Here is a 14,593-nt window from a genome sequence, read left to right as displayed (position 1 = left end):
TCTGATGAAACCAAGATTGCACTTTTTGGACAGAAAGCCAAAAAAGTCACATCTGGAAGAAACCTGGCACCCTCCCTACAGTGAAGCATGGGTGGCAGCATCATGCTGTGGAGATGTTTTTCAGCGGCAGAGACTGGGAGACTAGTCAGGATCGAGAAAAAGATGAACGGAGCAAAGTACAAAAATCCTTGATGAAAACCTGCTCAGTAGCACTCAGGACCTTAGACAGGGGCGAAGGTTCACCTTCCAACAGGACACCGACCCTAAGAACACAGCATAGACAACGCAGGAGGCTTCAGGACTTGTCAATGAAAGTCCTTGAGTGGCCTTGCCAGAGCCTGGACTTGAACCCGATCGAACATCTCTGGAAAGACCTGGAAATAGCTGTGCAGCAGCGCTCCCCATCCAACCTGACAGAGCTTGGGGGGGTCTGCAGAGAAGAATGGAAGAAACTCCCCAAATACAGGTGTGCCAAGCTTGTCGTCATACCCAAGCAGACTTGAGGCTGTAATCACTGCCAAAGTACTGAGTAAAGGGTCTGAAAATATGTACATTTTTTTTACATTTGCAAAAATGTCTAACCCCCATTATTCCTTTGTCATTATGAGGTATTATGTAGATTAACAGGAGGGAAAAAGACAATTATCCATTTTTGAAGGATGTAAAAAAAAAAAGTGGATAAAGTCTAGGTGTTTGAATACTGTCCAAATGCACTGCAAATTAACTAAAAGGTGAGGATAGGACCCTTGGTGTCAGTTCCCCTGGACAGTATCATGATGAATTCATGTGAATGAGGGCCATGTCCCTGCTGGACAGGTCCCACTAACTTACCCGGTACACCTCCTTGGTCTTGAGGTCCCACATCTTGATGGTCTGTCCCGCTGAGAGCAGCAGTTTACCATCAGGACTCACACACAGACTGGTCACTGACGCACGGTCCGCCTTCCACTTACTGTTGAGGAAAGTGACAATTAATGGGTCTTTCATAAAATAAAGAAACCATTCCTTCCGCCATATTGTTTATTGACGAGAGTGGGAGAGAGAAAAGATAGGATTGGGGTGTCAATGGGCAGGGGACAGGTTTGCTGGGGGGCGGCGGCAATTACAGCTACACCACCCAAGGCAAAGGTTTCCGAAATTCTAAATCACCATGTGCACTGATACAGATGCACAACTTATCTATTCTTCCCGATGATTTGATTCCTCTGGGACATTTGCCTTTGTAAGCAGTCTGTTACCCACTGTTCTATACTCTACACCAAGTTCCACCTGACCTAACCAGGTCTAATGTCCTTTGAGTGGCTAGACCAATGTTTTTCTTATTCTCCTGGATATCGAAATTTACACAAGTTAGAAATATCAGGTTTACGCACCATAACAGATTTCAAATGCACTTTGATTGTGAATGTAGTCTGGTATTAACTAACTGATTCCTACAGCGAGGGAAACCTGTGGTGGAGGACAGCCCTTTCAACTCCTAAAAAGGTGTTACTGCTAAGCCATAGACTATCGCAGAGAAATACCTTCTGAATTTGGACCACTTTGAGTGACTGATTTCTACAAACACAGAAAGGGAAGGTACCCACCAGCGGGTCTTGCTTGTCTGCAGGTCCCACTCTACGATGTAGGAGTCGTCTGAGCCGCTGTAGAGCAGGCCGTCCTCGGGGTGCCACTCAACACAGTTCACTCCCCCATTGTGACCTCCATCCTGGGAAGGAGCAGAGGTCAAATATGAGCTTTAATAATATGAGAGAACATTTCACACCAAATAAATTCATAGGGTTTACAGTTTGGACAGTATCAGACATTTCAATAATAATTATATATTACCTGAGATGCAAGGTTGATGACAAAAAAGTAATTGTGAAGTTACAAAACAAATCCCATGACTAAATGAACACATCATACAGGGACATATTTTCAAAGTAGTATCTCTTGAAAAGTTAAGGGCTGACAAGCTAAACAATTAGGGACTGTGTCAACAATGGACAAATACTAGGCTTTTCTTGCTTGGAATATTTCTTTAAGTCAATCTCAGCTCAATTGTCTGGGGCCAAGTTAACCTCCCCATTCATGTAAGAAAGTCATGACCATCATGATTTTAGGGGAAATTCTGATTTTGTACATGTATTAAACTGAGTGTGACCAATTCCAGTCCCCTTGCTTAGAAGATGTGGGGTCCTCCCTGGGATAATTGATATGTTGAAGGACTGAGAAGCTAAGTTCTGGTGACTTAGACATTACTCAAGTTTCCAAATAAAAGGACGCGGACAACATCTAAAAACATAAATCCCACCCCCAGAAATGGGCCCAATAACTATTAAAATGTTTCACTTATTTTAAACATATTGGACCATGTATGGGCCATTTCAGGGGTATTCAACTCTTAACCTACAAGGTCAGGAGCCTGCTGCTTCTGTCCTACCGAATAATGAATTGCACAAAGCTGGTGTCCCAGGTCTAAATCAGACCCTGATTTTAAGGGAACCTCTCCAAAATGCATTTCATAGAAATCCATCGCAGTAACAGAACTTTAACCCGTGACTTGTCACTGCAGTCTTCTTTAATACATATTTTTCAAGTACCATGTTCAACCACAAAGTCAACTATTTAGTTGCATTGAGCAAGCAACATTGAACTGAATACGATTTCTGGTACTTCCCAAATTGGCAATGAAAGTCATGCTACATCCCAGTCCTTACCAGTGTGCAGTGCAGTGCCCCCTTCACTGCGCTGTAAATTATAATGCTGCCCGCCACCGTTCCCAGAGCCAACAGATCCGCCAAATCCTCCACATGCCCTGCCTCTGATTTCCTCTTCTTCCGCCGAGGTCCCTCCTGAAGTAAAATAATACAGTTTAAGTCAAACACGTTTTATTGACTTTGACACAGGACTTCAGTTTTCCTTTTCTGTTTCTAAGGCCTCGTCTATGGGTGGTCTGAATTTCCATAGCGTCGAAGTTTAAACCTTGAATTAACAAGAATCCGAAATAATGAGACTAGACTACATCATCAAAAGCATCTGCTATAAATCACAAAAGTATATTGTTGTCAAAGAGGTATGGTCACAAATCCCACAATGTCACATGTAGACAATTGGCTAGCATCTAGCTACACTTTTAGATGTAAAAATGTATCCTACCTAGAACTACAATGGGTTATTTGGTTCTTTCCGGTTCCAGGAACACTTCTCACCAAATAATTAGTTGGATTTAAAGGTTGAACAACGAACCAAAAGGTGTTTTCCTACCGGTTGTTCTTAGAGTTTATAGTGACAATTTAAGACTAGGAACATTGGCCGTGGAATGCTGATTGGGGGTACAATGCACTTTGTCATGCATACTTAGGGTAAATTGTCAGTGCTTAAAGAAATTGTCAATCAAATGTATTTACAAGGCCCGTTTTACACGTGGAGTCAAACTTATTTTGTAAAACTCAACGTTATTAAAATAATTACGTCAGTCGTGTATTGTTCTGTGTTTACGGTTAACTTCTATAAAGTAAACCATTGAGGTGGTAAAAATGAGGATTTGGAATTCTGAATCTGCGTCATATACGGTGAATAGCTAACTAGAGGAGCTAACCTAACTAGGTAGTTACCCTTTACGGTTCGCTAACGAGATAGCTAGCTACATTTAACGTGTTCGTATTTGAAATAAATTCCTTATTACTGGTGGTCCCTATATACACATTTGTTATACTGAAAAGTCCCTTTTTGGTAAGAATCATGACACCTTCAAAAAGAGACCTGTGGTAAATTTTTGGGGCGACCACCACGTGCGAAAAACATGTGCGTCCTACAGGACAGTTGCTGTAACGGACTTTAGCACGTTGCTAACGAAGCTAACATGGTAAGTACTTTGCTACGCAGTCCACACAACATAATGGTAAACGACTAAAGATGATACTTCACAAGTATACATCAAATAAAGTAAATAGTTTCATAAATACATTTTATCAAGTTATTACAAAGTGATCTCCTAGCAGGCTCACCCAGGCCTATGGCTATGCATCGCCCAAACATACCTTGGCGATTCGGCATGGTCCCCAAACTATGCAGGTACAAGTGGCACTCAAGTGGGCTGAAGGCACGTATTCTTGATGAAGTATTTTACTATCTGTGTTCCATATACGGAGTCTGCCATCTTGGGCAAATGAAGCTAGGTATTGGCGTGATTTTGGCGAGAAAACGCAGGGTAGACGCAACGAAGAATTGCATCCACCGTCCGCCATTATTGAAGCAATGCATGCGTCTGCGTTACTTGCCAAGAACCACGTGTTATCATCCGCCGAGCAGGCGCGTTGGCGCATCAGTTTCATTGGTTACTGTGAGATAATTGGGGCGTGGTTAAAATGATAGAAATTGGAACATTGGAACCACTAACCATGGCAATTTGACTGTTAAACTCATGGGTACGTTCTCAATGGCTGCCTGGTAATGCAGAATGTTAATTCAATGGACGCTAACTGATGTGACTCATGCAATGGAATGTATTTTTGTCACGGCAATTGAGTTCATTCAACAAATCACATTACAGGTTGATGGGTGTACTTCCTGCTTTTAGTTCTATGGTTCTTCGATATTACTTCCTGCTTTGCTTCTATGGGTACACTCGCAAATAGCCGCAAGTCCACCCTTTTTTTTTCTTAACAACAAATCAACACAAAGCACATGAGGGAATACAAGCATACATAGATTAAACAATCGACAATCGAGCTAGGGGGTACAATATCACATTACAATTACATAAGGACCTTAAGGGACATACATATACTTACAATACTTACAATTCCGTAAATCCACCCACGTATTCCCTTTTCCTAACGCAGTTCAGCCAAAATCACGTCCCGTTATTCAGAGAGGTGTTGTACAACGCTTTGAGCGCTCTCCAAGTCTGGCAGTGAATACCACGTGGCGCGAAATGTCAGTCAATTATTAATCAAATTTGCCCTTGTATTTCAAAATATAATAACATAATGACGTGGACAGAGCTAGCCATTCACATACCTTAACGATTAAAGACAGATTCAATGGCTGTTGCATAGTGTATTCGACTGAATGATCAGCTTATAAATATTTGGGAAATTATGAATAATAAGCACATGTTTTTACCTGATAATTGACTACTAATGATAACGTTACCAGCTCGGTATTTTAAGTTAAGTAGCCTATGTTAACTGTCCTTCAATTGAGGGAATTCAGCAGAGTTCTGAAACATTTTTAAAACTTATTTTAAGTCTGAAAATAAATCCAATGGCAAATGTTCCCAAACATGATAATAATAGACCTGCATTCCGGTCGGCAGCTAATTGTTAAATTACACTTTCCATCCTTACCTTGGAAGGCCACTGTCTCTGCGCTGATGCCTGAGTGAGACAACGCTAGCTAGCCAATGGGAGCGAAGTATAACCACCCTCTGAATAACGGGGCGTGGTTTTGGCTAAACTGCGAATGAAGAAAAAAAAAAGACAGACAGTTCACAGATTATGCCATTTCTATTAATTATCTCTTTGGTTAGAATCTAAATGATGAAAAATAGGCTGAGATATGTGTTCAATGTGAAAGAAAGATTAGTGTTTTCAAAACTTTCATTTTAATAAACAGCAAATTAATACAGGAAGTACATGTGGGAACACAAGTACAGTTGAAGTCGGAAGGTCACATACAGGTTACATACACCTTAACCAAATACAGTTAAACTCAGTTTCACAATTTCTGACATTTAATCCTAGTAAAAATTCCCTGTTTTAGGTAAGTTAGGATCACCACTTTAATGTAAGAATGTGAAGTCTCAGAATGGAGAATTATTTATTTCAGCTTTTGTCACGTTCCCAGTGGGTCAGAAGTTTACAAACACTCAAATAGTACTTGGTAGCATTGCCTTTAAATTGTTTAATTTGGGTCAAACATTTTGCGTGGCCTTCCACAAGCTTCCCACAAAAAGTTGGGTGAATTTTGGCCCATTCCTCCTGACAGAGCTGGTGTAACTGAGTTGGGTTTGTAGGCCTCCTTGCTCACACACGCTTTTTCAGTTCTGCCCACAAATGTTCTGTAGGATTGAGTTCAGGGCTTTGTGATGGCCACTCCAATACCTTGACTTTGCTGTTCTTAAGCCAGTTTGCTACAACTTTGTAAGTATGCTTGGGGTCATTGTCCATTTGGAAGTCCCATTTGCAACCAAGCTTTAACTTTCTGACTGATGTCTTGAGATGTTGCTTCAATATATCCACAAAATTGTACTACCTCATGATGCCATCTATTTTGTGAAGTGCAGCAGTCCCTTCTGCAGCAAAGCATCCCCACAACATGATGCAAAAAGATAGCCTGCAGAGTTCTGTCCTACTATCCAGGTCTGTACCCAAACAATTTGAACTTCTACTTTTAAAAATCCACCTCTCTAAAAACAAGTCTCTCACCGTTGCCACCTGCTATAGACCACCCTCTGCCCCCAGCTGTGCTCTGGACACCATATGTGAACTGATTGCCCCCCATCTATCTTCAGAGTTCGTGCTGCTAGGTGACCTAAACTGGAACATGCTTAACACCCCAGCCATCCTACAATCTAAACTTGATGCCCTCAATCTCACACAAATTATCAATGAACCTACCAGGTACCTCCCCAAAGCCTTAAACACGGGCACCCTCATAGATATCATCCTAACCAACTTCCCCTCTAAATACACCTCTGCTGTCTTCAACCAAGATCTCAGCGATCACTGCCTCATTGCCTGCATCCGTAATGGGTCAGCGGTCAAACGACCTCCACTCATCACTGTAAAACGCTCCCTGAAACACTTCTGCGAGCAGGCCTTTCTAATCGACCTGGCCGGGGTATCCTGGAAGGATATTGATCTCATCCCGTCAGTAGAGGATGCCTGGATATTTAAAAAAAATGCCTTCCTAACCATCTTAAATAAACATGCCCCATTCAAGAAATTTAGAACCAGGAACAGATATAGCCCTTGGTTCTCCCCAGACCTGACTGCCCTTAACCAACACAAAAACATCCTATGGCGTTCTGCATTAGCATCAAACAGCCCCCGTGATATGCAGCTGTTCAGGGAAGCTAGAAACCATTATACACAGGCAGTTAGAAAAGCCAAGGCTAGCTTTTTCAAGCAGAAATTTGCTTCCTGCAACACTAACTCAAAAAAGTTCTGGGACACTGAAAAGTCCATGGAGAATAAGAACACCTCCTCCCAGCTGCCCACTGCACTGAAGATAGGAAACACTGTCACCAATGATAAATCCACCATAATTGAGAATTTCAATAAGCATTTTTCTACGGCTGGCCATGCTTTCCACCTGGCTACTCCTACCCCGGACAACAGCACTGCACCCCCAACAGCAACTCGCCCAAGCCTTCCCCATTTCTCCTTCTCCCAAATCCATTCAGCTGATGTTCTGAAAGAGCTGCAAAATCTGGACCCCTACAAATCAGCCGGGCTAGACAATCTGGACCCTTTTTTTCTAAAATTATCTGCAGAAATTGTTGCCACCCCTGTTACTAGCCTGTTCAACCTCTGTTTCGTGTCGTCTGAGATTCCCAAAGATTGGAAAGCAGCTGCGGTCATCCCCCTCTTCAAAGGGGGGGACACTCTTGACCCAAACTGCTACAGACCTATATCTATCCTACCGTGCCTACCTACCGACCATTTCGAATCTCACCATACCTTCTCTGCTATGCAATCTGGTTTCAGAGCTGGTCATGGGTGCACCTCAGCCACGCTCAAGGTCCTGAACGATATCTTAACCGCCATCGATAAGAAACATTACTGTGCAGCCGTATTCATTGATCTGGCCAAGGCTTTCGACTCTGTCAATCACCACATCCTCATCGGCAGACTCGACAGCCTTGGTTTCTCAAATAATTGCCTCGCCTGGTTCACCAACTACTTCTCTGATAGAGTTCAGTGTGTCAAATCGGAGGGTCTGCTGTCCGGACCTCTGGCAGTCTCTATGGGGGTGCCACAGGGTTCAATTCTTGGACCGACTCTCTTCTCTGTATACATCAATGAGGTTGCTCTTGCTGCTGGTGAGTCCCTGATCCACCTCTACGCAGACGACACCATTCTGTATACTTCCGGCCCTTCTTTGGACACTGTGTTAACAACCCTCCAGGCAAGCTTCAATGCCATACAACTCTCCTTCCGTGGCCTCCAATTGCTCTTAAATACAAGTAAAACTAAATGCATGCTCTTCAACCGATCGCTACCTGCACCTACCAGCCTGTCCAACATCACTACTCTGGACGGCTCTGACTTAGAATACGTGGACAACTACAAATACTTAGGTGTCTGGTTAGACTGTAAACTCTCCTTCCAGACCCATATCAAACATCTCCAATCCAAAGTTAAATCTAGAATTGGCTTCCTATTTCGCAACAAAGCATCCTTCACTCATGCTGCCAAACATACCCTTGTAAAACTGACCATCCTACCAGTCCTCGACTTTGGCGATGTCATTTACAAAATAGCCTCCAATACCCTACTCAACAAATTGGATGCAGTCTATCACAGTGCAATCCGTTTTATCACCAAAGCCCCATATACTACCCACCATTGCGACCTGTACGCTCTCGTTGGCTGGTCCTCGCTTCATACTCGTCGCCAAACCCACTGGCTCCATGTCATCTACAAGACCCTGCTAGGTAAAGTCCCCCCTTATCTCAGCTCGCTGGTCACCATAGCATCTCCCACCTGTAGCACACGCTCCAGCAGGTATATCTCTCTAGTCACCCCCAAAACCAATTCTTTCTTTGGCCGCCTCTCCTTCCAGTTCTCTGCTGCCAATGACTGGAACGAACTACAAAAATCTCTGAAACTGGAAACACTTATCTCCCTCACTAGCTTTAAGCACCAACTGTCAGAGCAGCTCACAGATTACTGCACCTGTACATAGCCCACCTATAATTTAGCCCAAACAACTACCTCTTTCCCAACTGTATTTAATTTTAATTTATTTATTTATTTTGCTCCTTTGCACCCCATTATTTTTATTTCTACTTTGCATATTCTTCCATTGCAAAACTACCATTCCAGTGTTTTACTTGCTATATTGTATTTACTTTGCCACCATGGCCTTTTTTGCCTTTACCTCCCTTCTCACCTCATTTGCTCACATTGTATATAGACTTGTTTATACTGTATGTTTGTTTTACTCCATGTGTAACTCTGTGTCGTTGTATCTGTCAAACTGCTTTGCTTTATCTTGGCCAGGTCGCAATTGTAAATGAGAACTTGTTCTCAACTTGCCTACCTGGTTAAATAAAGGTAAAATAAATTTAAAAAAAATAAAATGCTGCCACCCCTGGGCTTCACGGTTGGGATGGTGTTCTTCGGCTTGTAAACCTCCTCCCATTTTCCTCCAAACATAACAATGGTCAGTATAGCCAAACAGTTATATTTTTGTTTCATCAGACCAGAGGACATTTGACCAAAAAGTACAATCTTTGTCCCCATGTGCAGTTGCAAACCATTGTCTGGCTTTTTTATGGCGGTTTTGGAGCAGTGGCTTCTTCCTTGCTGAGCAGCCTTTCAGGTTATGTCGATATAGGACTCGTTTTACTGTGGGTATAAATACTTTTGTACCCGTTTCCTCCAGCATCTTCACAAAGTCCTTTGCTGTTATTCTGGGATAGATTTGCATTTTTCACACCAAAGTACGTTCATCTCTAGGAGACAGAACGCGTCTCCTTCCTGAGCGGTACAATGGCTGCGTGGTCCCATGGTGTTTATACTTGCGTACAATTGTTTGTACAGATGAATGTGGTACCTTCAGGCATTTGGAAATTGCTCCCAAGGATGAACCAGACTTGTAGAGGTCTACATTTTTTTCTGAGGTCTTGGCTGATTTATTTTTCCCCATGATGTCAAGCGAAGAGGCACTGAGTTTGAAGGTAGGCCTTGAAATACATCCACAGGTACACCTCCAATTGACTCAAATGATGTCAATTAGCCTATCAGAAGCTTCTTAAGCCATGACATCATTTTCTGGAATTTTCCAAGGTGTTTAAAGGCACAGTCAACTTAGTGTATGTAACCTTCTGACCCATTGGAATTGTGATACTGGGAATTATTAGTGAAATAATCTGTCTGTAAACAAATGTTGAAAAAATTACTTATGTCATGCACAAAGTAGATGTCCTAACCTACTTGGCAAAACTTTAGTTTGTGAACAAGAAATTTGTGGAGTGGTTGGAAAAATGAGTTTTAATGACTCCAAACTAAGTGTATGTAAACTTACGACTTCAACTGTATATGTTTGGGATGGCTGTGTGAGAAGCGCATCAGTATTTCTCACATAACTAGAATGAGATTAACTTGTGATCTCACCCCCGCTCTGCTCTGATAGACATGAGCCTGAACTCTAAAGCGTTGCACTGAATCATTTATGTAGACTCTATGCTGTTGGCCACCAACATATTTGATCAACTTCCAAATATTGTTTTACAAAAGAGCGAGAGTATCAGGAATCAAGGTAAGACCCAGATGCAGACTGTGTCGAAGTAACAATGTTTATTTCAGCCACAGGGTCAAAGGAACAGGGCAGACTCAGGGTCAGTTCAGGCAGAGGTCGGTAGTCCAGAGGTGGGGCAAAGGTGCAGGCTCAGGGGCAGGCAGAGTGGTCAGGTTGGTGGGTCCAGAACCAGGAGGTACGGGTCAAAAACCAGGCAAGGGTCCAAAACCAGGATGATGAGAAAAGAGAAATGCTGGTTGGCTTGACAAACAAGATGAACTGGCAACAGACAAACAGAACACAGGTGTAAATACACAGGGGATAATGGGGATGTTGAGCTACACCTGGAGGGGGGTGGAGACCATCACAAAGACAGGTGAAACAGATCAGGTTGTGACAGAGAGAGAGAGGCTTTTTGCACGAGTGCATAGGCCATCACCAACGAGTGAGCTGAGCATTATTGGGTGAGTCAGTGAAATTGGAATGCATTTTTAGGACTATAATTTCCTCCTCATTTTGTTAGCTGACAATATGTCTCCACACACCTCGGCCTAGGCTAGTGATGGATTCAAGACAATATCGTTTTTACTGATCTTAGATTCTCAATTTGTCAGTTTCAAAGTAGCCTGCCATTTTGGTCATTGTGTGGTATGAACAAAAATTCTGCCGAAGTCTCCAGTCATGTTAAATTACATAGAATTACATAAAATGCGTTAATAAAAGGCCAACATCTTCCCAGATATTATGCTACAAAAAATGTACGCCCGTGCAACTTCTGTCAGTGCCTCGCCTCTACTGCTCTATGCCACAACGCAAATGCGATGATATGACTGCAATACTTGAATATAAATTTAAAGCATTTCAGAACACCCCAGGTCACCCCCCTCTTGTGGTCACTGTTTGTACCGGCGGCATCTCACGATTTATAAATTAAGCACTGCCACCAGCGACATATGAATTAGATGCCTGGTGAAGCAACTGCTACCCTGTGGGATGCACTTTGATACAACCCCATTGCACTGGTCATTTACACCGGCTTGACGTTGTGCTTGCTAATTGGAATGTCATGGCGACATCCATAATCCAGGTGGTAACCAATAATACAAGTTATTTCTCCCTCACCCATCCAAATAAACATCACTTTGAATGTGTTATACAAGAGGCAAAATAAACAAATTATACAGAACAACAGCAGAGTCATGTCTTAAGTGTTAAACTAAGAATGACTCAATCCATGCTTTCTGGGAACACTACAACGTCAAAAGGTTATGGGAGAAGCTAGGGCTACCCTGTGGGGTGGCAGGGTAGCCTAGTGGTTAGAGTGTTGGTCTAGCAACTGCAAGGTTGCAAGTTCAAATCCCAGAGCTGGCAAATTCAAATCCCAGAGCTGACAAGGTACAAATCTGTCATTCTGCCCCTGAACAGGCAGCTAACCCACTGTTCCTAGGCCACCATTGAAAATAAGAATTTGTTCTTAACTGACTTGCCTAGTTAAATAAAGGTAAAATAAATCAAATATGGCAGTCATAACATTTTGTCAGCTGGTAATTTACAATTAATTAACATAAACAGGTTCAGCATTTCCTGGCTTCCCTGCATAGCTAACAAGTCACTGATGCAGACCTTTGGAACATCTAAATATTAAAACGTCTAAATACATTTAATATAGCCTACACCATCATCATAAATCCATTAGTTATTTTAGACAGGTCTAAAGAAACATGATATGAAGAAAATGTAGTCTATGTCACTAGAATAGCTTACTCTGAGTTGTCCTTATGTTAGGCCCTGATCTGGCTATGCCATATGGCTGTGGGCTACACTAGTTAATTTAGCAGACAAGATTTGCTGAGAATTCCATAGCAGTCCCGAATGGTGCAACTGTCTAAGGCACTGCATCTCAGTGCTAGAAGCGTCACTACAGACACCCTGGTTCAATCCTGGGCTGTATCACAACCGGCCGTGATTGGGAGTCCCATAGGGCTGCGCACAATATGTCCAGAGTTATCTGCATTAGGGTTTGGCCAGGGTAGGCCGTCATTGTAAATAAGAATGTATTCTTAACTGACTTGCCTAATTAAATTAAGGTTAAATATATTTAAAACATTTTTATAGTATGAGGAACACAATTAAACATAGCTAAATGAAATAGAAAGGATATTTTCACCAAATGATTTCTGAGGGAGTGCGCACATGCGGCTATTCTGTGTTGAGCGGTTAACAAATAAACAGGTCCTTCTATATGCTTAATGTAGAGTTATTTATGCAACTTTAGTTGTGATACAAACATTGGGCAATATGTTTAGATATTTTATACATTCTAAGGCTGTATGATGAAACTCTTAATGATGATTTGAAAAAAGTTGCAATGGAGGGGAAAGGCAGTGGAGGGGCAAGCGGAGCGCTTCAACATAGTCCTTTGACTCCTTTCCATTCGGAAACTCCTGGTTGCCTGCCTTTCATCTCGAAGTCTTCCTCCACGAAGTGCTGGGTGCTAGCTCGAGCTTCCAGCAGCAGAATATCATTGATAATGTCAAAAGCCTCACTGAAGTCTAAGAAAACAGCACCCACAACCTTGTTATCAACTATTTCTCCCAGCCAATAATTTGTGTAAGTGCTGTGCTTGTTGAATGTCCTTCCCTATGAGCGTACTGAAAGTCTGTTGTCAATTTGTTTACTGTAAAATAGCATTGTATCTGGTCAAACACTATATTTTTTCCAAAAGTTTACTAAGGGTTGGTAACAGGCTGATTGGTCAGGGGGCACAAAATTAGCAAATATTTCTAAAAACATGTTTTGACTCTGTCATTTAGGTATTTGTGTAGATTAATGAGAAAAAAAATCTATTTAATCCATTTTGAATTCAGGCTGTAACACAACAAAATGTGGAATAATTGAAGGGGTATGAATACTTTCCGAAGGCACTGTATATTCCTTTCTCCTTACTCTTGTTTATATTACGGCTATATTCCCACTAATATTCCTTTATGTAATTAATAATTTACGTGTGTATTCTTCTGTCTTTATTATAATAATATTTAATTTGTAGATCGCATTTCCTATACTGAATGCACAAGTAAAGCTTGCTGTGGCTGTCTCCTGTGCGCAAATCAATTCACTATCAAGGCACAAGGCGAGACCCAGATGCAGATGGTTGGAGTCTTACAATGTTTATTAACCCAAAGGGTTAGGCAAGAGAATGGTCGTGGACAGGCAAAAAGGTCAAAACCAGATCAGTCCAGGAGGTACAGAGTGGCAGATGGGCTCGTGGTCAAGGCAGGCAGAATGGTCAGGCAGGTGGGTACATAATCCAAAAAAAGGCAAGGGTCAAAACCGGGAGGACTAGCAAAAGGAGTACGGGAAAAACACACTGGTTGATTTGACTAAACATACAAGACGAACTGGCACAGGGATAAATACACTGGGGAAAATAAGCGACACCTGGAGGGGGTGGAGACAATCACATGAACAGGTGAAACAGATCAGGGCATGACATTCACGGCTGTAGTTTGAGCATATTTAATGCCTTTTATTTATGAGAAGAAGCTGATACTGACATTATTTCTGATTCATTTATGATATTGTAGCTTAATTAAATGTATTTATATTAGTGTTTCAAATCCTAGAAAAACAAAAACACTTTTGACAGTAGCCTATGTATTGCCTACCTAAAACATCCTTTTCTGCCTTTGAAGTCCTTCAAAATAAAAACTACATATCCTTATATTAGAAAGTAGAATATCAAGTAGATATAGGCTACTGTGTGTGGGGCAGGCTAAATAATTACAACAGAAAAGGCCCAATTAAAAGAATAGTGATAAGGGAAACAAAATAGAGAGAAGGCCGACAACATTTTTAAATATCAACAAAATTACGCTCTGCTCCTCGCTCCACACTCGCCCATGTACATGCTCTGACATTGGAAAGCAGCCATGCTTTAGGCTATCAAAGAACTGAATCATATTAATGGATGGAATCAGTGAATGAATGGTTGCAGCAACCATTACATGGTCTGACAAGCTGCATAACAAATGAGGCCTAATTAGACAATATAACAATTATCTAATTGAAACGACTTAGTAAACATGTATTTTTTTACTTTCCTAAAACAATAATTGTCCACCTCAAGGTTCAG

General features: G+C 41.8%; 1 protein-coding gene across 1 annotated transcript in view; it reads right to left on the bottom strand.

Annotated features, from left to right (window-relative positions):
* LOC112256432 (WD repeat-containing protein 43) overlaps positions 1 to 4,275 on the bottom strand; it is a 51,101-nt gene extending 46,826 nt beyond the window's left edge. Inside the window, exons 1-4 of the mRNA XM_024429698.2 lie at positions 4,026 to 4,275; positions 2,703 to 2,837; positions 1,587 to 1,708; positions 832 to 952 (exon numbers count right to left, since the gene is read on the bottom strand). Of these exons, the coding sequence (XP_024285466.1) occupies positions 832 to 952; positions 1,587 to 1,708; positions 2,703 to 2,837; positions 4,026 to 4,232 (585 nt within the window). The 5' untranslated portion in view covers positions 4,233 to 4,275. The remainder of the gene's footprint in view (positions 1 to 831; positions 953 to 1,586; positions 1,709 to 2,702; positions 2,838 to 4,025) is intronic.
* Between the last annotated feature and the right edge of the window lie 10,318 nt (positions 4,276 to 14,593).

The sequence above is a fragment of the Oncorhynchus tshawytscha genome, linkage group LG08 (genome assembly GCF_018296145.1).
Source record: "Oncorhynchus tshawytscha isolate Ot180627B linkage group LG08, Otsh_v2.0, whole genome shotgun sequence".
Taxonomy (NCBI): Eukaryota; Metazoa; Chordata; class Actinopteri; order Salmoniformes; family Salmonidae; genus Oncorhynchus; species Oncorhynchus tshawytscha.
This window is presented reverse-complemented; position numbering and strand designations above follow the sequence as displayed.